This window comes from Mytilus galloprovincialis, chromosome 4, assembly GCF_965363235.1.
Source record: "Mytilus galloprovincialis chromosome 4, xbMytGall1.hap1.1, whole genome shotgun sequence".
Taxonomy (NCBI): domain Eukaryota; kingdom Metazoa; phylum Mollusca; class Bivalvia; order Mytilida; family Mytilidae; genus Mytilus; species Mytilus galloprovincialis.
The window spans coordinates 28,582,127-28,604,776 of NC_134841.1; the positions used below are offsets into that span (position 1 = coordinate 28,582,127).

Consider the following 22,650-nt stretch of genomic DNA (forward strand, 5'->3'; position numbering starts at 1 on the left):
ATTCGTTTCGTTGGTTGATATAGAAGAACGTTTATTTGGTTTTATGGACTTTCCTCCTTCTAATTGATCTTGGACCTCGATATTTTTGAAAGTACTTTTTTCATTATTTGATACAAATTCTTATTATAGGATTTTGTGTAGATTCAGTTAGATTTATGACAAAACCAAACCCCATTCATTTGCGCAGAAACCTTCTAATTTGTATCATTCTTATATTTAACTCCTTTGTGTAAATGAGTTCTTAATATTTTATACTAACAAAAGTAAAACATACAATAATAATCCAAAATATTTTTGTCTATAAATTTATTTTCGTTAAATCATAGTCACTTTGGGCCTGGTTTTCGAAAGTATCCTAGGATATGTCGTAAGATTTATTTTAGGACAAATTTTATGACCATCTTATGACTATCATTTGATATTAACCAAAGCTGGTCTAAGATAAACATAACTATGAAGCTCTTTTGACTGTCATAGGTAAACATTTTAAATTTATTTTAAATAATGATAAAAAAAAATTGCTAAAGATACACATATAAAAATAAAAAAATATAAATACAATAATTAATAAGATTTTTATTATTTATGAATATTTTAATAATTTTTCTCTCAACATAATGAACATGAGACTATATATATGAAAAAAAAATTATATTTTAAAAATCGTGAACTTAGCGTTTATGCATTATCATGTATTCATGAAGTGTTTTCGATTTTTAACTGTTTTAAGATTCGTTAATCAAGTACCCGCTTAACGAAATACCCGTGCACAAACGTTTTTAATAATGTACTATATGAGGAAAGAAATAAGAATTATGTATGTTTGTGATCCAAAGCAAGAAAAAGGGCTTTACGTCGCAGGAGATTTTGACGAAGTGGAGAAGAACAAATGTTCACTATTTAGATGACTGAGCAACACAACTATTGTTGTAAATATAATGAACATGAAATTTGTATATACACGAAAAAACTGGTAATTGTCATTTTGCGAGTATGGTGATAGTCACTGGGAAGGGGACGATAAATGGCTGACCGGTGTTAAGAGAAAGCAATATCTCTTGCATGTAAAAGACACCCTTGTAGATTTCGAAAAAGAGCAGGCTAATGTTGCTACAAAGCAGCACTCACACCCGCAAAGTGAAAAAGGAATGTTTATAAGTTGCAATAACTTGTTTTCAATCCACTATATGCATAAATATAAACTAAAGAACCGGTAATAAAAAAATAGTTGATAATTATTAGAACATCAAAATTCATGTTGCGAAATGTCCTAATTTAAGGTTACGACGAAAGATATGATGTATCGCAATTTTGGACACTTTCGAAAACATATTTAACTAAGACCGCCATAAGACATGTCTTAGTCATAAAATACTTTCGAAAACCAGTCTCCTGAATTTCTAGCAATAACGGTTGAAAATTGTGGGAAAAGGGTAAACTACAATATATTATTTTGTCATTCAATTTTATCTTTTTATTGCAAGGTTGTTAAAAGTTAAAGTGCCGTTATGTCCCGAACCGATACGATTCATTATTCTCCGTTGATAATTTAGTTTTACACCAATAGAGTCAGTTTTATCGAACGATAAGCAAATAACGAAGGATGAAAATTATGCCACCTTTAACCGTACCATAAATGAATAGCAATAAAATATATCATTCATTCAACTCGCCATGGTGTACGGCAATCATTGAATGGGAGAATCACTTTTTCCTCATTTAAATGCACAAAAAGATTTAGATCATTCAACACATATTTGTTCATTTTCAAATTTAATTTATGAAAGAATTCTATCTCGAGCCTCTAATGTTTAGCAATTTCAATATTGAGAAGGCATTCTGCATTTTGAAGTATACAAAACAAAGTAAAAATATGGTCAGAACAACAGCCACAAAACACTTCATAGAAAACTTCAAGACAAAGCAACATGAACCCAACCAAATACCGAGATTAAAATGTTTGATTGCGTTCAATAGTGCATTAAATACGACTTAAAATTATCTGAAGCAAATTGTATAATACTTAAACTTAAAGGGAGCTTACCAGCGAAAGCCTACAACTGGACATCAAGAAACTGTCATTGGACTTAATGGGGATGTCGATTTAATTGGTTTTTGGCGAGAACAATCCTTTACTTTCAACATAAATCGACAGAACGTATTTTCATCTCGCACGTTTTCCCTGTGTCCTGGATTTAACGTATCTAAAAGCAAAAGAAAACTGTGCACTTAGTGCTTTTTGGTTTCCCCTGGGGACAAAATCCAAATATTAACAGCTATATAAAATGAAAGGAGATTATGCTAAGATCTTTATTGATGTCGTTGTGGAGAATCTTTAAGCTGTTTAAGGGTAAATTATTGGAGAGTGAACGATACTCTTAAGAGATCTACTTGATTAAATTTAGATACTGTGGATAAAGGAAGCTAATGTAAAAAGTCTCTTAAAATATGTTTGATAGACATCAGACTAACAAGGATGTTTAAGAGTAATAAGAAACCCCCAGTGTATAATTAAATAATCAAGAACAAATTCAAATAATTATGCATTTTCATTCCGCTTTCAAAGTCATGAAAGTAATGTAAAATATTTATTTCTTTATTTATTTATTTATTTTTTATTTATTTATTTTATGTTATTTTGTTTTAATATTTTATTTTACTATTTTATTTTAATTCATTTCTTTTATACTGGTCAGAGATCTTATACTAACCATGCCAACAATTAATCTATGAAAACAAGATTGCTGAAAGTTCTCACAATAGATGAGAATAATTCAGGGAATGAATTTGTTCTAGAACATTCTTTGAAATGTAAAACTGGTACTTACGCAAGATTAATGTCAAGGAAAATTCGACTGAAGAAAAAGTGAATAGTACGATGTTAATTCAATCTTTAACTAATGTTTGTGTTTCTTTATTCATTCAAAGGACTATTTAATAGTTTAATTTAAACATATTTTATTGTTCAAAATGACAAATGGATCATTCACAAGTTTTACAACTCAGTAACGTCTTCTCAATTTGATAATTCTAAGAAAAAGATTGGGTAGTTCCAACTGATACAGAACACACTATTAATTATTCTTTTAAGTGCTAAATAATTTAAACACACCTCTGCTTTTTAGAACTATCAATTATTGAGGTTTTAGTGATACTATTACTATCATTTGATAAATACTATATTTTCTTGATGAATTATTCCAAGGGGGTTAGAAAAGTCTAAGTATTGTTGACGTACGAATAAAAGTAAATTATTTAAAGTAAATCTTGTGTCAGATGGAAAGGACAGCACTTTAAGAGGACGAACGGAAATAAATTTCTCATATTACCCAAGACTCTTTTTCGAAGTTGATAGGAACAGTACATGAAGAATAAAAACGTGTCTGAAACGCTTTTCTAGATTAGCCTTAATCGGGAACGCGAAAACTAAAATATACGAAAGCCTGAAATGTACACAAATTATTGCTGGTTCAAAAATTAATTATTGATCTTCACCAATTGAAATGAGCTTAGATAAACATTGATGATGGATTTTTCGGGAAATAGAATGAACACAAAGAGAAGTGGTTACAACTCATTCATGGTTTATAGATAAAAGGCGCAATATTGTTTGGAACGCAATTTGCCTTAGTGCTTAATTGGAGCGTACAAGATCTGGTGCAAGAAAATTGATACCGTTAATTTTATTTTATTCATAGTGTTACAAGTAAAACAAAAAGAGCAAACGTACGATTGCAGTACTTGACCATCGATACTTATAAATTCTTAAATCGATCATTTGACTTTTGACGTGACTCGTTGTTAATATAATGATATTTTAATGTCATACAAGTGAAAGGGTTAGCTAGTGATAAAACCAGGTTAAATCCACCATGTTCTACAGAAACAAATACCTGTACCAAGTCAGTAATATGACATGGGTGTTGGTGTGTTTGGGCTTTTAGTTTTGCCATTTGAATAGGGAATTTTCGTTTTGAATTTTCCTCAGAGTTCGGTATTTTTGTGATTTTACTTTAAGGTTCATCCAGCTCTCGGGTCTCTTAACTTGCTTTGTGCGTTTCTGATGCGGTTAGGTTCAGAAGTTAGATTCGACTCATGGACTTTTTGTAGGGCTTTCATTTTTTTCCCTCTTGTATAAATGTATTTACATTTAACGTAATTTGTAAATTTGTATTTTTTTATCGGGGAAGTGTATATGAAACTATTTTACAATATGTATTAGTATACCGCTGTTCGATTGAGAGAAAACTTATCCGGGTTACAAACTAAAACAGAGGGAAACACATCAAATATAAAAGGAAAACAACGAAACAACAGAAATACTGAAGTGCAACAAAACAACAATCGACAATGCAACATACATAGAAACGAATTATAATATAACAATTGCCAATTTTCCTAACTTGGTACAGGACATTTTTAGAAAAAAAATGGTGGGTTTCACCTGGTTTTGTTCACAGATTTAACCCAATTTTTTCTTCAGAAAATTGCTATACTAGTTTAGTTTATATAGACGAGCGTTTCATATTGTCAGGTTTGATGAAATTTCCCTTTTTAAATTTAGCTTGGAGCTCGGTATTTTTGTATATATTTTTCTCCTGATATAAAAAGTAAAATAGCCGCGGTATACCCATGTGTATTTATACAACAAAATTGAGTCGCGAAAATAGATTGTAATCATAATCCTAGATATTTCTGGTGTTCAACAAACTGATTAGGAAAATAATTTCTATAGTATATATATTTACAGATAACAATTTATATATTAATAATGATCATTTACTGTAACGACTCATATCAAAGGAACTAAAGTGACAAGATTTGCCAATAATTACTAATGACAATAGATCTTTATCTCAATTCTATTATCAATTGCACACATAAAGGTGTAACAATCTGTATACCTGGATATTCAATCAAAAGTAAGCAGCTGTATTTTACCTGATCACTCAGATTTATGGTGTAAATAATTAGAATAGCCATATGCATTTAGCACCTAATTTGACGTTACAAGAATTTAATTCACCTGTTCTCATTATATTTATGATCAGAAAGAGGAAAATAAATTGTTAGTAATGAGATGGATATTTTGTTACAGCCGTACAAATTACAAATTAAATTTGATACATTTCTATAATAATTGCCAACAACAGATTGTTAACAAAGTGATAAACAGTTTATGGTGATGAAAACTAATGAAACCGACAACTCGTGCAGTATACAGAAGAACTAAAGGATAATCAATACATATAATTGAGTGGAAAATTATATAGCTTGTAAATATTAAAAACCTTCGTTTATAATCAGAATGCTAAATAAGACAATTCTTTAATGTAAAAGTATTCATTTCGAATCTTTAAATTCCACGCATTTATATAATTTGTTTATGTTACATGGAATGATACTTCAAAATCCTTGACCAAGTTGTCTAAAAAAAAAACTATTAAACCTTGGATAATGTTTTTTTTAATTAAATATGCGACGATGCTTCATTGAGAATTTAAAAATAACCATTTGTCATCATAAAAATAAAGTTTAGAATAAAATAAAAATTTCTAATTATTCAAAACTTTTAAAAGCTTATATTGTAATAGTTCATTCTTTCCTGGAGAGTTAACTGCTCTCTCCAATAGCCGTTGATGACGTAACCGTCTGACATGTTTTCTCATGACAAAAATTTTAAGAAGCAAATGTAACATAAAATAAAAAACGTGTATGCATCAAATTGATCATGCAGTTGTTATAGCTATAACTGTGTAAACTTAGAGAAACTTATAGCAATAGATTTGATTACCAAACAACATACATTTTAAAGTTAACGATTTTTTTTTACAGCAAACAAATAAGCGTATCCACTTTGATTCGCCTTCAATGAGAAATGATGATGTCTAACCCATGACAAAGCTTATAAATGTATTGTCACAGTCAAAAAAATGAAAACAAAGTTTTATGAATTAAATGCTTTTGATGCGCTTTTCTGGGTTTCCCTAAGCCGAATATTATAAAGCCAATTATGTATAAGAACCGAAACAGTTGAAGAGCTATATGACTTAAATGACCTGAAATAATAGCCAAATCCAAATAAGATCTCTTTGCTTGGGCTAATTGTTAACCCGAGTTCAATAATAATTTCTAAATCAATGATCATCAATTTTATTGTCATTTAACATTTACAGTATGATTGTGTCAATACAAATTAAAAAAAAAAAAACAATAAACAAAAAAAAAAAATAACAACAAAACAGAATACAAAAAGAAATAAGTGATATGGATTTACAATATTACGATATACTTTTTAGTGTTATGGGATCTTCTTTACAGTATACAAATAAGCTTTAAAATGTATTGTCACAGTCGAAACAATTACAACACTTTATAATTATTGTTCGTCCGAAGACCTTCAAATATTTGACTTTGATTGTTACTGGTTAAGGTTATCCCCGAGGCGTCCGAAGACCTTCAAATATTTGACTTTGATTGTTACTGGTTAAGGTTATCCCCGAGGCGTCCGAAGACCTTCAAATATTTGACTTTGATTGTTACTGGTTAAGGTTATCCCCGAGGGTATCAACAGCCCAGTAGTCAGCACTTCAGTGTTGACATGAACATCAATTTTGTGGTCTTTTTTTAAAATTTCCTGTTTACAACACTTTGAATTTTTCGAAAAACTAAGGATTTTCTTATCCCAGGCATAGATAACCTTAGCTGTATATGGCACAATTTATTCAAATTTTGGATCCTCAATACTCTTCAACTTTGTACTTGCTTGGCTTTATAACTATTTTGATATGAGCGTCATTGATGAGTCTTATGTAGACAAAACGCACGTCATGCGTACTAAATTATAATCCTGGTACCTTTGATAACTAATTATCTCCAGAAAAGGGCCTTAAACACCTGAAATTTATAAAAAGTTTTTTTTCAAATGTTTTGACTGTGACAATACATTTTTAAGCTTGGTAATGGTCTTCACATCATCAGTTCTTAATAAAGACAAATCTTATTTATAAACAGCAACTTCAAAGAGTTTTGTTATTAATCGGAATGACTACATAGCTGACGATACACTCGGGGACTAATATTTCACCATACAGGAGTCAAATGGTGGCAAGTTACAACAACAGCATTATGTGTTGAAATTTTATCTAGTGAATCAAAACGAGTATAGTAAAATGTTGTCAGTACGTTTCCTGAAATTTTCCAAGCAATTTATAGAATGGACACATAAGAAATATATTTTTATTTTTAAATCAACGAATTATTCTAAGCTGCTTGAAAATAGTTTGAGGTTTGTACGGGAGAACTTTTGAAGAATTTATAAACATCTTTCGATGTCCTCATTCATAACTAAATTAAGTTACATATTACAGGAAAGTTATTGTAAGTAAAAAGCGTAAATGTCCGGTCAGTATAGTTCAAATGTATCAAAGTTTAAACCCCAAATGTCCATAGTGTTTGGAAAGGAAAGGTTCTTTCGTGTTACAGGTAAACAACGTCCTGTACCAATCTATGTATCGTTCATAGTTATTCGATCAATCAATCAACCAATCAATCTTATTATACATTTCAGTACCAATAAATGGTTTGTAAAAGTGTCTTCAATCTGGATATATCTTTAAAATTACCTTTAAAATTATCATACATACATCACACAGAAATACAAAATAAAGGCGACAGTAGTAATCTGCTGTTCGAAAGTCATCAATCGATTGAAACAAAAACAAATCCGGGTTACAGACTAAAACCGAGGGAAACACGTCACTTATCAGAAGAAAACAACGAAACAACAAAAACACTGAAGTGGACAAAACAAATCGACAATGCAACACACACAGAATCGAACTATAAGATAACAACTGCCATTTTCCTGACTTGGTACAAGACATTTTAAGAAAAAATGGTGGTTTGAACCTGATTTAATGACTAGCCAAACCTCGCAATTTTATGGCAATGTTAAATAACACTAGAATGACACCATTACATGATAGTAATACAGTACAAGTCTTAAGAGTTTATTGTGAATTTATAACAGCAATTTTTGATTGGTGATGTTCATTTTCTCATTCTTACGATGGGTATATTTCAGAATGTGTTTGCTATGCAAGTATATGTAGTCATATTTTGAATTGTAATGAAGGTAATGTGTGTATAATTGGTAAATTATAAATGTAAAACTGGTAAATTATAAATGTAAAACTGGTAAATAATAAATGTAAAACTGGTAAATTATAAATGTATAACTGGTAAACTACAAATGTATAACTGGTAAATTATAAATGTATAACTGGTAAATTATAAATATATAACTTGTAAATTATAAATATAAATAACTGGTAAATTATAAAGCCATAGATTTCGTTACCACAAACCTAAACAAAATTCTTTCATGGATACAAAGATTTGTTCAGGAAGATCGGCTGTACCTGTACATTTCTTAATAAGTGCACTATGCTGGGGGAAAACAGAATTACTGTAAATAACTGTCCATGAGGCATTGCACATAGCTTCAATATCTTTCAAACATGACGTGTTGAGTATGCAAACCAAAAAGTATTGAAAGTACCGTTTTTGTTATCATACTAACTGATCAGAAATCAACTATAAACAGAAATATTTACATTTGTCAAAAAAAAGTACAACGAATATTAAATAAGTCAAAGTGGAACATGTTACTTATAATAATTAATTACTTTTATAATAGAGTGTTTAGAATCTGTGGAATGCTTATAAAAAATTAGATATCACATCTTTATTATCACGGCGATGTTGTCTGATAAAGCCCGTAAATTTAGATACGATCCATGTAAACTTAGTGGTCCTTCGGATAAACTCTTCTTTAAAGGTTATCCATTTGACACAGTAATAAAATCTTTAAATGTTTTTTTTTTCGGTTTTAACGTTAATTTTGTTTTTGAAAACTTAAAACGTGACTAAAATTATCTTGCTGTATATTTACAGTAATGAAATTCCAGGATATGTTTTGGCATTGTAAAATTATTAGTTTTAATTTGCAATGAACTAGCTTTACATAACTACAAGTACTCCTCTTATTTCAGTGTTTTTTTCTATTGTTTTTATGTTAGGTGTTTGTGTGCTTCGTACCGATCTTTCGAGTCCATTGAAACTTATTTTAACAGTTAGTTCTTTTGCTGTGCTGTTACACCACTTTCCCATGTTTGTAAGAGGGTTGAGAGCACAAACATGTTCAACCTCGCCACATTCTTTATGTCCCTGTCCTACGTCAGGAGACTGTAGATCAGTGGTTTTCGTTGGTTCATTGTTGTTGTTTTGTTATACATTATTAAATCTGTTAGTTTTCTGATTTGAAATGTTTGAATTTAATGTATGGGCCTTTTAAAGCCGACTATAAGATATGTTTTTAGGCGCGTATTTTTGCATTATTGAAGGTCGTTGTTAATTGTTAACATTCACTTAATTCATGATGGATAGTTGTCTCATGAGCAATCATACCATAACTCCATACTTCCAAGTTGTTACTACCATAACTGTTATATATTTTAAACATAACTGGTCCCGCTCGTAAAAAAACTACAACAGAAGACTTTAAATATTACATCATATAAAAAAAAACAATCCACCGCAAAACAAGCTTTTCAGTCAGTAACAGTTTAGGCTTGATAAATACATTATTTGAACTATAAAATGAAATTAAACTAAATCTTTAATGCTTTACTTTAATGTTGAAAAAATAATGCATTTTGATAGACCACATATACAACTGAATACAATACCAGCGTGACTATATGAATAATAGTTGATGTTCAGTCCGAATATTCCTAAAATCTGCCATGTGAATATATATTTTCGAAAACCTGAATTAGAACCGTTAAAGTTCAAATAAATAAATCATGAGAATTAAAAAAAAATATAAACATAAGAAACATACCAAAATTTCCCTTTATGCACATTATAGAGATGATCTCCACGGCAGTTATGTTTTATTTTTGTTATTTATTTTTTATAAATTACACTGAGATGCGTATCACTCATCCAACATATAGTGAAGGACTTATATGTCACCGTACGGCTTTCGACAATGAGAACGTTTGTTTCTATAATAATGGTAATATAAATTTGTTTGTAACAATAATGATAATAATTTTCTATAATAGTTATAATTTGGAGATGATGAATTCATAGGCGGATCCAGGGGGGCCTGGGGGGCCGTGCCCCCCCCCCTTTGTGGGAAAAATTTGGTTGATTATATAGAAAATCATTGAAGCATGACTGGTGCGGGCCCCCCCTTAGGTCAGTCAGCGGGCCCCCCTTAGGAAAAGTTCTGGATCCGCCACTGAATGATTATGATAGATTTATTATTATGATAATGATGATATTAATAACAATAGTGTTGTATTTTGACAATTATTCAAATAAGGAATTATTGTTTCAATAAACTGGGGTAAAACGCAAATGTGCACTACATTAAATCAAGGAATGGTATTCCTTGATAAAATAAATATCACCGACTAAACGAAATAATTATATGTAGATTAAGATTTAAAAAGATGTGGTATGAGTGTAAATGAGACAACTCTCCATCCAAGTCCCAATTTATAAAAGTAAACCATTATGAGTCAAAGTACGGTCTGTCCATTTACAAATATTTTAAAAACAACCTATCGATTAAATATTTATTTCTATTAATCTTTTCATTCGAAGATATTCATTTTTGTTTATATAAAAAAAAGATCTATGCACAAATTAGTCATGTATGATTGCTTAACGATAAAAATCGTCAACGAAATCAAAAGAAGGTTTTATAAAGCTTCTTTGAATATTTAGTCAACCAAATTCCAATTGATTAACATTAACATTTTTTTCCCAATTGTGAAACGGATTATTATCCTAATTATATCTAATAGATAACTTTATACATTAACGATTTTCTATGTCACACTGACTTTTGGAGTTTCCAAACAAGAGACACATCGGCAAAACGTGTGTTACAGACTCGGTAACAATGCTAAACACCCCGGGTTACCATAATGGTACAAGATATTTTGTGCGATATTGTGTGTATAAATAGAGTAATTTGACACATCAGTGAACGAGTGATCGGTCATAATCGTAGCGGAATTGGGATATCCTGGGGCTATGTCACTTAATTTTATGCGAATCGCTTAAATCTTCACTTTTTCATTTAGCAGGTGAAGTCAAACATTAGTCGTTCAAAAGTTTAATCCCTTGAATGATAAAGATTTCGTTTCCACCTTTCTGCTAGCATTTATCAACTCAATAATGAAGAGAACGAAGACAATTATAATGATTCAATCTAAACAATTTGGCTATCAGCTGGAGAGCTTTGGTACACCGTTTTTTAATTCTAACTTGTAGTATTTTCACCATCTAAAACTGATTTTCTAAGCAATAAAAATCTCATGAAGCATACAAGCGACAAAGAACAAAATTTCAACACTGGATAAAACCATAATTATTGTATCTTGTTTCCTCCAATAGCTTAGGAGATACGAAGTTGAGTCTGTAATTATTGATGGTTTGGGCGGAGTTTAGTTATTAGAATCGCTTTAGACACGCTTTAGGTCTGATTATAAAGTTAAGGAATATGAGCCTCTGCATTGTTAAAACAAGATGTTATCGGTAATCGCTAATAGTGAATTTAAATGTATGTAGTTTTCACTAATTGTACGTCAGTCAACTACTCGAAGCAATTTCTCCGCACTAACCATACACACCACAGTGTTTGTCAAAAACACAAGTAATTTATTTATTGAGTAAAATCATTTGTTTTGTATTTCAAACATTCAAAACGTTTAGAAAAAATCATCATAGTGCCATTGCAGAAAGTGTTATTGTAAATCAACAATAAAAAAAAACTTTGAAAATCATGTCTGAAAGCGAAAAACCAAGGGAGACTGGAAAATCGTTTAGCATAAGTAGTATACTGGACAATAGTGATGAAAACAGTAAAAAGGAAAGTTCGAATGCTCCAGCAATTGTTTCAAAATTAGATTTTCCAGACAATTCAGCTAAAAATGTTTTATCTGGACCACAGCAATGTTTTTTGAATCCACTATCTACATGGTACCAATGGTATGCTGCAGGCCATCAGATGTTACAACACTTCCAACAAGAAACTTATCAACGTAAGTGACATTTATCTATCTATTTATTCAACTATCTATCAATTATTGAAATCTATTTTTTTTTATTTATTTAACTATCTATAAATTTTTTAATTTCTATTTTTATTTGTTTATTTATTCATCTATTTATTGATAAAATTAATTTATTTATCTTTATATTTTATTTATTTATTTATTTATTTATTTATTTATCTATATATTTCATTTATTTATTATTTTTCAATTTTATTTATTTATTTATTTGTTCGTTTATATATTTAATAATTCATTCATTTATTTATTTATTTATGTATGTATTTGTTTATTTATATATTTGTTTGTTTGTCTATTTGTTTATTCATTTATTCATTTATTTGTTCTATTTATTTATCTACTCTTTCAAATTATTGGCATTTTAAAAACCTAAAAATATATCTCGAAAGTATTGGTATATTGTTATTTTATGCTATTTACTGTAGGTTCTGTAAATTTCCAACTACGCAGAGTGCTACTATCCTGCAATAGCAATCCATTATGAATAATAAAACATTTTGATAATAAGTTTGGATTTTTAATGAAATTACAAATCAAAGTACACCATATTTGAAAGAGTAATTTGACTTAAACGAATCTAATTGATATATAAATAATGATATGTTTCCTTGTTCGTGTTTTGTTTTAATTTCAGTCCTTTTCTGTTATATCAGCTCTTATGTTTGGAGTGGGTTTTGTCGAAATGCGCACTTGGTGCATTAAACTTGGCACTGTTGATGATATTACCGTGTAGTAATTGATATTGGGTCATACGATCTACATATTTTAGCATGAATTTGAAATATATTTTGAAAAAATCTAGGTCTTACAGAATTTACTTCTTTTCAATTATTTTTCTCAGACACCGAAACCATTATGTAATATCATTTTAGTCTCATTGTTTTGACCATTTATTTTCATTTTGATTGTAACTTATATAAAAATGAAAGAACTGAAAATAAGCGACGTTTTTTTTAATATAAAGATTTTTTTGTTAAATTGTATAATCATTTCAAAACTCAATTTATACAGATTGCGATATTGCATGATTATAACATGCAAATTAAGAAAAACTAATAAAAAAAATTTAATTGGTCAAAGTTGACATATCATGATATAGGGGTCAATGGTTATACTTAATCAAAGAGTTCACTACATAGATATTTATTTATATTTTCAATTTTATCTGAAAAATTACTTTAAATAAAAATATATACGTTCCGTGTTAAAGACCGTACTTTGATCTATTATAGTTTACTTTTACAAATTATGACTTGGATGGATGGTTGTCTTATTGGCACTCATACCACATCTTCTTATATCTATCGTGTTGATAATCGCCTCCGAATCAAACCGTCTACGTGTATTTTAATGAATGAATCCGATTTTCGCTGTGTATGCAGTGAATGTTTTGGATATATTTTTTTTGACTTATGACTGGAGTTCAAGACATATATGCTAATAGCATAAAGCACATGGAGGCTATATTTCAATATAAAAATTGGCAATCAATAAAGTGCGTAAGTGGCATTAGGATTTTTATCGTTTACACAACCTATAAATAAACAGAAAGTCATGACAAAAAGAGCAAAATATTTTTACTAATGTTATTTCAATGCCAATGAAATTCTTTTCTGAAATAACCTTCATCAACCCGAAAAAGTAGTCATTAAAACATAAAAGCTCTAAAAATGAAAAAGAGCTAAATCGGTCCAAAGTTGACTTTGCCTGAAGGAGGTGTAACCTAAAATAAAGAACATTTTCATGTGACATAATTGAGTTAATTCGTTTCCAGTTTTTTCTTATATACACATTGATAATTTATTAATTCTAAAACTACATTTTAGAACTTAGAATAGATTTAATATTTTCGTTTCGTGAAGGATTTTTTTAGTTTCTATCAGTTTGCAAATAGTTATCATAGGCGGATCCAGGCCCCCCCCTTTTTTGTGGGAAAAAAATTGGTTGATTATATAGGGAATCATTGAAGCATAACTGGAACCCCCCCCCCCCTAGGAAAAGTTCTGGATCCGCCACTGGTTATTACTATTCCGCTCTCATGCTTTATAATTTCTCAACACAGGAGTACGTCTAGTATTGTTTTAAACCTTGTATTAATATAAGAAATTTCTTTCCGTTTGATTCCTTTTCTTTGCAAAAAAAGTAACTTGTTGATTCGAAAAAATGATTCTCTCGTATATTTTAAGCAACACATGAAATCAAAATTTCTCAATCTCCTTTTGTTCATTTGCATCCTTTACTCTTAATGTAAGAAAACAAGATCAAACGGGAAATCGAGGTATTATTTTCTCTATCTCTAATCGTCACTTAGTGGTTAAAACACTGTTGTCTTAACTACAAGATAACTATGTCAGAGAAATGTGCAACAAAAAACTTCCAGTGTTTGTTGTGCATTTTCCGGGTCCTCTACAAATGTTGCGTTTTGCAAAGTATAGTAAACGTCGGTATTTATTGTCATTGTTAATTGAACTGCATATCAAACAATTTACTTTTGATTTTTTTATTATTATCAACGTAAGCATAACTAGTGCAATAATGGTATAAAAGAATGTCTGTTTTATATCCTTATCGTATACCATTAACCATTTCCCTAGAATTAGTATGTTAAAAAAATAACACAATAATGTATAAGGAATTTTGAGGCGTAAAAGACAAAGAAAAGGCTAAATTTGATATCTCTTAAACGAGTTTTATTTATAGATATTTTATTATTATTATTTCATTGTGATAATTTATAATTAATCGGTAAATTGTGAATAATTGCAGAAAAAGGGATTATTATTCTATGGTTTAGATAAAAATTTTCTCTGAAAAAATTTTGAGGACTGCGTGGTCCAACTTTAACACTAAGACATAACATGAATACAACATGATGAAATGATTCAGATATGCATTTTCAGAGGAATGTAACACACATTCAAGTCCTAAGAAAATACATTGATAAGATTTAACTTTCTTAATGCATAAAGTTTTTTTTTACCACAATTGATTGACACTTAAGAATTACCTTCAACCAATTTTTTTGAATTAACAAAATAGGGTCTTATTAACTAACTCTTGTCCTTTGGAGGTTTGTAGTATTTAGTTGTGCTTAATATTCAGTGACTAATATTCAAAGCAAATTCAGAACGAGAGCAAATCAACAATTAATACAATGTACAAAACTTTTGACCTGTAACATGATTTTTTTTTTTACATGGTAAATGATGCCCCTCTCCCGTCAACGGTCTAAGAATTTAATGTCAACATTTCTACGGGACGAAAACAGTTAATGGGAGGAAACAGTTTTAATGAAATTAATCAGACTCTTTACTACAGTTTTCTTTTCTTTTCTTTTCCCTTTCTTCTTAATATACTCTTCCATTGTTAATTTCGCCTGGTAACGTGCTCGGTCCGATTTAAGACTCTACTTCGTTAAAGATATACTGAAAATTGTAGTTCTTACATTATATAGCAATTTGGAGAAAATCAGAAATGCACAAAAAGTATGTTTCTGCAAACGGAAACATTTCATATTAACGTCGAAGAGAATGCAAGTTAACCAATCTTGAAACGATGAGTAATTGACGAAAAACAAATTAATTGACCACAGTTTTATAACTTGCTACAATTACTTTTTACAATACAATACATAGGGAAGTTATTATTAACGTTTTGTGCACACACAATTACTAAATGCGATTAAATCAGGCTTGTTTAGTTTTTAAGTTTTTTGTTGGTATTTGGTTAGATTAATCTTCATCCTATGATTTTTTTAATAAAAAAAAAAATAGCAAAAACTTTAAATCTTTTATATTAAAACGATAATGGCTGATGGGGTTAAGCATTGAACTGGAACAATCTTAACGTATTATCCTTTCATTACCTTTTCAAAACAATAAACCTCTAAATAGAAATTAAACAGTCATAGTATAAAAGAAATTTAGGCTTTTAAGAGATAGAAAGAACCTGATGCATGTGTCACAAGGCTTTGCGACATACCGTTACAAATTGAGTGTTTTCATTAAAACCTACAAATCTTATTTGATAGTTATTCATTTGAATAATTTTCCTCTTTGACTAATAATACCACACATATTGGAGCAGCTCTTAAGTCAATAAATTGCTCTTAAAATATGCTTCAAACTGTCAAGAGGGAGATGAAGCCTAAATGACTATTACACTCACATAATTCACTCAAAAGCCACTTCAACTCTTTTGTGCGTTTATGTACAATCCTCTTATTTTTGATGAATATGGCGAATTAATCACGGATCACAAAATTTATATCTCTTGAATATCGGGGTCGACATGCGACTGGGAATTCACCAGCGTAAAATCGACATCATCTTAACATCTCATTAGCCGCCAGATGATTTTTATTGAAAAGATAATGACAGTGATTTGTAATTCTAAACAATTGATAGAAAGGAAAGAAAAACGAAGCCGAGCTTCAACTAGCATGTTAAACTATTGTTACCAGTGGTCCACAGAAAATAAACTTCTATTGTCGTTTTTCTTTAATTTGAAAATGACACCAACATTAGAAATAAACAAAATCAATTAAATTTCTAATATAAATCTTAAAAACATGTTATAAACGTTTGACAAAACAGAATTTGATATTAATGTTATTATTTCTTTCCTTCGAAGTAATTAAAATCTTGGAAAACACTATAATTAATTTCTATCTAACCAAAACTTAAGTTACAGTATAGTGAATGATAGATGATAGAAATTTTTTTAATGCTTATGCAACGAAGCAAAGCGTTTAGTTTCAATAGCGAAGAGTTCATAAGAACCAACCATTAAATAACCAACTGTAATAATGTATTATAATAAAAAAAAAAAACTCACTTGAAATATTCATTTCAGTTTGTTGTGATCTTGTATTATAAAATTAATCTTATACAAAACATATTTGAAAACTATAAATTTTAATATGTTTTAGATATAAGTGAATGCAAAAAGGGATTTCAAAAGCAAAGCAATAAAAACACACCCTCAAATATATCTAATAAAAGTATCCATCAAATCGTCCTTAATGTAATACTTTAAAAAGGTTGTTAACATTGTATGTGGGTTCTTAATTCACAACGATATCATTCACCTATTAATCTTTCCTTTCTCTCTTTCCCATGATGGGTCTTTGCATACATTTTGATGAATTCAAGTTGAGGAATTTTCTTATTAACGAAAATAAAATATCAGCATCTATGCTATTTTACGGCAGCAACAAAGTATTGAATTAAAAAATGGTTATAAAAGTAAAATAAACAATAGAAAAACGGAGTTCCTAAACAATTTAATGGGTTCTATGCAATTTCTTCGGTATTTCACTTGTGCAGGGATTGCCTTGAAATAAACAACGCAATTTATTAAGTCATTGTTGATAATCTTCAATTATTATTGTCGTTTGATTAAACTCTGTTGGCTCAATGGTCGTGTCTTCTGGTTTGATGAAATTATTTGATAAACTCTGCACATGTATTACAATATGCCTGTTTTGTGCATTTTCCAAAGTCAGGAATATGACACTTTTTGTGTTCGATCATTTGATTTTGCCATTTGGTAAGGGACTTTCCGACTTGAATAGTTCTTCCAAGGAAAATTAAACTGGAATTTAGTTTTTGTCGTTGGTTGTTGTTTAAAATGTAAGGTTTTCATTTGTTGCTTTATCATAACTACGAATTTGGATTCCTTGTTTAATTGTTTCAATTTTAAAGCTTGTTTTACTGTAAGGGATTTGCTCGTTGTTGAAGGCCACACGATTATCTTGCTTGTTGCTAACATCCGTGTCCTTTCGTCTCTGGTTGAGTTATCTCATTAGCAACCATACCCTATTTTTATACATTTGTATAAAGTAACTATAATGAATATTTATTTTTGTATTTTTAGATTCATTGGGACTTGGCATGAAAGGTGGGCCTCATGATAAAGATTTAACGTCTTTTCCATTTAAAAGATCTCGTAGCCCGGATACGTGCATCACGCATGGCAAAGATACAAAAGAAGACGATTCAGTGTCTGTCGATCACGACGATGACATATGCTGCGACGGATCAGACGATGGTCAGAAACACGATGATTCAATGTCTGCAGACTTAAATGACGATGACAGAAAGAACAGACGAAAGAAAAAGACCAGGACAGTATTTTCCCGGAGTCAAGTTTTTCAGTTAGAATCAACGTTTGATATGAAACGTTATCTGTCAAGTTCTGAGAGAGCAGGATTGGCATCTTCTTTACAACTTACAGAAACACAAGTCAAAATATGGTTCCAGAATCGTCGAAATAAATGGAAGCGACAAATATCAGCCGAATTAGAAGCAGCAAATATGTCACATGTTGCTAATTCTCATAGATTCATCCGAGTACCTGTGCTGTATCACGAAACACAAGATTCTGCGCAAGTACCGGAAGCAAACAGAAGTTGTCTTAGTACGTCATTACCACATGTGAACTATTGTGAACCATTATATTTGTCTGCTGGTTTCTCACAGATGAACCCATCCGTTCGTTCATCAATGTCGGGCATTGTATGAAAAAGACCATTAAGTGTGTTTGTAAATTCCGTAATAATTTAACGTTTCTGTTGTGATTTTTCGAATGTTTTTATAGAAACATGTTTTTTTTTAAGCTTTTAAGTGTTTCATTTTGAGCTCAGAAAAAATTATGATCGAAACGATAATTTCGTCTTCAAATATATAGACCTTTTTGTGACTCATAAAACAAGTTCTAAAGGAGATGTTTACACAATGTGTATGCTAAATATATTAACTCGGGATTCGTTATTTTATTCCTTATCATTCAACTGTTGTGCAATATTTTTTTATTTAATTAAAATTGTTAATTGTTATATTCTATTTCATTGCATTATTGTTCCTATTTTAGTCTTCAGAAAAATAAATGAATAGACAAACATATAGATAGACGAATTAAAGTAATAATCTTAAAGGCCTGTGGCAAGAAATTCTATGAAATTTTGTTATATTGTCTGTTAAGTTTGGTCTCTGGTTTTATATATATATATATATACAGAAATGGATATTATTTGTTGTTTCTCCCACCTGATTGGTTTTGTATCTGGTATACTCCCGGTACTCAAGGGTAGCATGCGCCCCGTAGGAAGTAAGTTCTTCAATATGATTTAAATGATATATTAATTTTGCTTCTAAATTTCCAGTTTACAGCATTATATATACTTGTTCTGAAAACAAACTTTGACCTTAAACCAATTTAGCTGTTCTTTTTGGAACATTTCTGGCTGTTTATATTATCAATCAACAATTTCGCAATAATTTCAATTTTAACAATGCATTTGCAGATTTGCAGGTAGCGTATATCTCTTCTTATAGTATGACACAGAGTTTGTTTACTATATCAAAATATATATCATCTACACAGTGTTTTACCAAACCTGTATTATATATGAGTTGGATGAATATCATGGAGCCCTAAAATTCTAAACAATTTAGTGGCTTTTAATCTATGAAGAAGATATATATATATATATATAAGGAACATTTAGTCGTTTTCCATTTTTAAAAAGTTTGATTCATTTTAAAAGATTTAAAAAAAAAATCTTTTAAATAATAATCGTTGACCCAGTAACTTCTTTTTAAAAGCAAAACAACAGATCCACTTTAACTAACTTTATAACCCGGAGACTGTTGTCGAAACGAAACGAATTAATGTAAGAAAAAGGAACTCTGTATTTTCTGTAAAAAAATGAGATGTGGTTACTACTTTGCCCAGTTAGACTACTATCCACCAGATACTATTAAACGTATACGCAACAATAATTCCATAGCTCACCGTGCGTTTTTTTGATATTTTTGTTCAGTAATTTAATCCAGTTCTACTATGTTATTTCATTGTTTGATATTTTTGTTCGGTAATTTAATCCAGTTCTGCTATGTTATTTCATTGTTTGATATTTTTGTTCGGTAATTTAATCCAGTTCTACTATGTTATTTCATTGTTTGATATTTTTGTTCGGTAATTTAATCCAGTTCTACTATGTTATTTCATTGTTTAATTTTTTGTTCGGTAATTTAATCCAGTTCTACTATGTTATTTCATTGTTTGGTTCGATTTTTATTGAATTTGCTGACGATGTAAATTTTTTTTTATTTATCCAATAAACTTTGAATTGTTTCTTATTTTACATGTAGGGGCCTTTTATAGCCGACCATACGCAATGTTTTGTTTTTTTGTCGTTGTTAAAGGCCAAACGGTTGCCTATAAATGTTTACATCCACTTCATTTGAAATTTTGTTGGATAGTTGTCTTATTGGCAACCGTACCACATCTCCTTGAGACTGATGTATGGTATTTTTGAAACATTTTATACTTTCTTGATAAACACATGACAGGAGTTTATTCAATATTATCACCCGTCAAAACATTAAGATAGACATTATATTCCAACTTCAGTCATGCCTTTTATTGTACCTTCCGGTTATGCAGTCCTCAAGCAATGTCACCGTCTAAGTGATTGTAAGAAAACATGGCACCGACTTTAGTGCTCACATTTTTATGTGTAATCTTGATCACGCAAGCTGAAATTCAAAGCTTGGGAGAAGGTTAACGATGAAAGCAAAAATTAAATGCACCTATAACGTAGAACTATCCCTCCGTTTTTTGTGGGGTTCGTGTTCTTCAGTCCATTTTTCCATTTTGTGTTTTGGAGACTGTTGTTTGTCTTTTCGTCGCATTTCGTGTTTTGTCATTAGGTTGTCAGTTGGTCTTCAATGTTCAGTTTGAATTTCCCTTCGGTAATTTCTTTTAAAAATAATGTGGTTGTGTGTTTTAACAATATCCATTATTAATATTGCATTTATAGTTAAATAGATGTATATACCTTTTTTTAAAAGAATCCGAAACAAAAAGAAGCAGTATTATGACATTTTTGAAGTTTAGTGCTTCACCAATTCCAATACATACCATCTGATTTTCAACCTGATTGTAGAAAACTCATTCTTCAACAATAGTTTACAATGCATTTTTTAAAAGATATAATTTAGTGCTTATAAAGGTAAGTAGAGTTTAGTTTTTGTTTCTTTATCTGGTGTGCCGACTTTTTCCGAGATCTTAGATAACATTGCTTCATTGAGTAATATCATTTCATAAATGACGTCTGCAAAAATAAAACCGTTTGTTTATTGTTCCTGCTCTTGTGTGTACCAAGATAAGCATATATAAAACATTGCCATGGTAATAAATAATAATGTGGTGTCATAACGACATTAACTTCACGTGACGAGCCCTCAGCCATTTAAATATCTAAATTGAACTCAAAACAGAAAATATATTGATGACACGAAACGACTACTGTACAACTAAACCAGTAGATTGTAATATACAATATAGTTTATCTTACCTACTATACATTTCTAGGAATGTGATTGGTTAAAAGCGTCCGCGTGAAGACCGTGTATATTTGATATTAGGTAAGTAGGGAGGTGGGGCTTATTTCATACACGGTTAGTAGTGGAGTTACGTCCCTTTATATTCCATATTATGTAGTAGGGAGGCGGGGCTTATTTCATACACGATTAGTAGTGGAGTTACGTCCCTTTATATTCCATATTATGTAGTAGGGAGGCGGGGCTTATTTCATACACGGTTAGTAGTGGTAAAAAATAAAAATAAAACGGAACTGAGAAAAATCTGAAAGGTTTCAACAGACGAAGAAATTGATGATTAAGATTGAAATAAATTCATTAACCACATTTAACCTAACAAGTTGTTGTCGTTGGCTATTCTTGTAAGATCAATGGAAGTAGTTTCTTAATGCTAACAGTATTGAAGACTGGCTTGCTCATTTTGATAGATCACAAGTCTAAATGTTATACGTTAAGATAGTCGGTACTTCTTGATAAATTCGTTACATAATGTGCTAGTGACGTAATACGGTATATATGGGGTCAGTAAATTCCATATGGGGATTCGAGATTCGCTATCACCCCATATGGAATTTACTGACCCCATATATACCGTATTAGGTCACTATAGCACACTATGTAACTAATAATACACACTTTGTCTATTCTTACTGTTGAAGACCTCACGATGACCTTTAGCTGTTTATTACTATGTCATTTTGTCTCTTGTGGAGGTTCATTCCCTCTATTCCCACTTTTTTAAAATCTGATAAGAAAAGGTAAAATTTCATGTGGGAATAGGAGGAAAACTTGTGCAAACAAAGGATTATACTGTATGTTGAGTACAAACATTTTTTAATCAACTGTTAATTGCGGGGACCAGTGTTTTTTTTTTTGTTTTTTTGTTTTTTTTTGTTTTTTTTTTTTTTAAACAGGTAATAAGTTATTTTGGCAGCAGTCATTTTTTGCGCCAATTACTGTTTTTCACGGGTATCTTTTGACCCAAATTTTGTTTTCCAAATGTATTAATTGCGCCAATATTCGGAACTCAATTGCACCAATTTACCTGTACATATATCTATCATAAATAGTAATGATAAATATGTATGTATTCTTATTTTTGG

At 30.2% G+C, this 22,650-nt stretch overlaps 1 protein-coding gene across 1 annotated transcript; it reads left to right on the plus strand.

The window, feature by feature from the left end:
- Positions 1-11,566: 11,566 nt before the first annotated feature.
- LOC143070551 (homeobox protein HMX3-like) lies at positions 11,567-18,996 on the plus strand. The gene is made up of 2 exons (XM_076244800.1): positions 11,567-12,125; positions 18,036-18,996. Exons 1-2 carry the CDS (start codon positions 11,867-11,869, stop codon positions 18,680-18,682), a joined length of 906 nt encoding a protein of 301 aa, XP_076100915.1. The 5' UTR covers positions 11,567-11,866; the 3' UTR covers positions 18,683-18,996.
- The last annotated feature ends 3,654 nt before the right edge of the window (positions 18,997-22,650 follow it).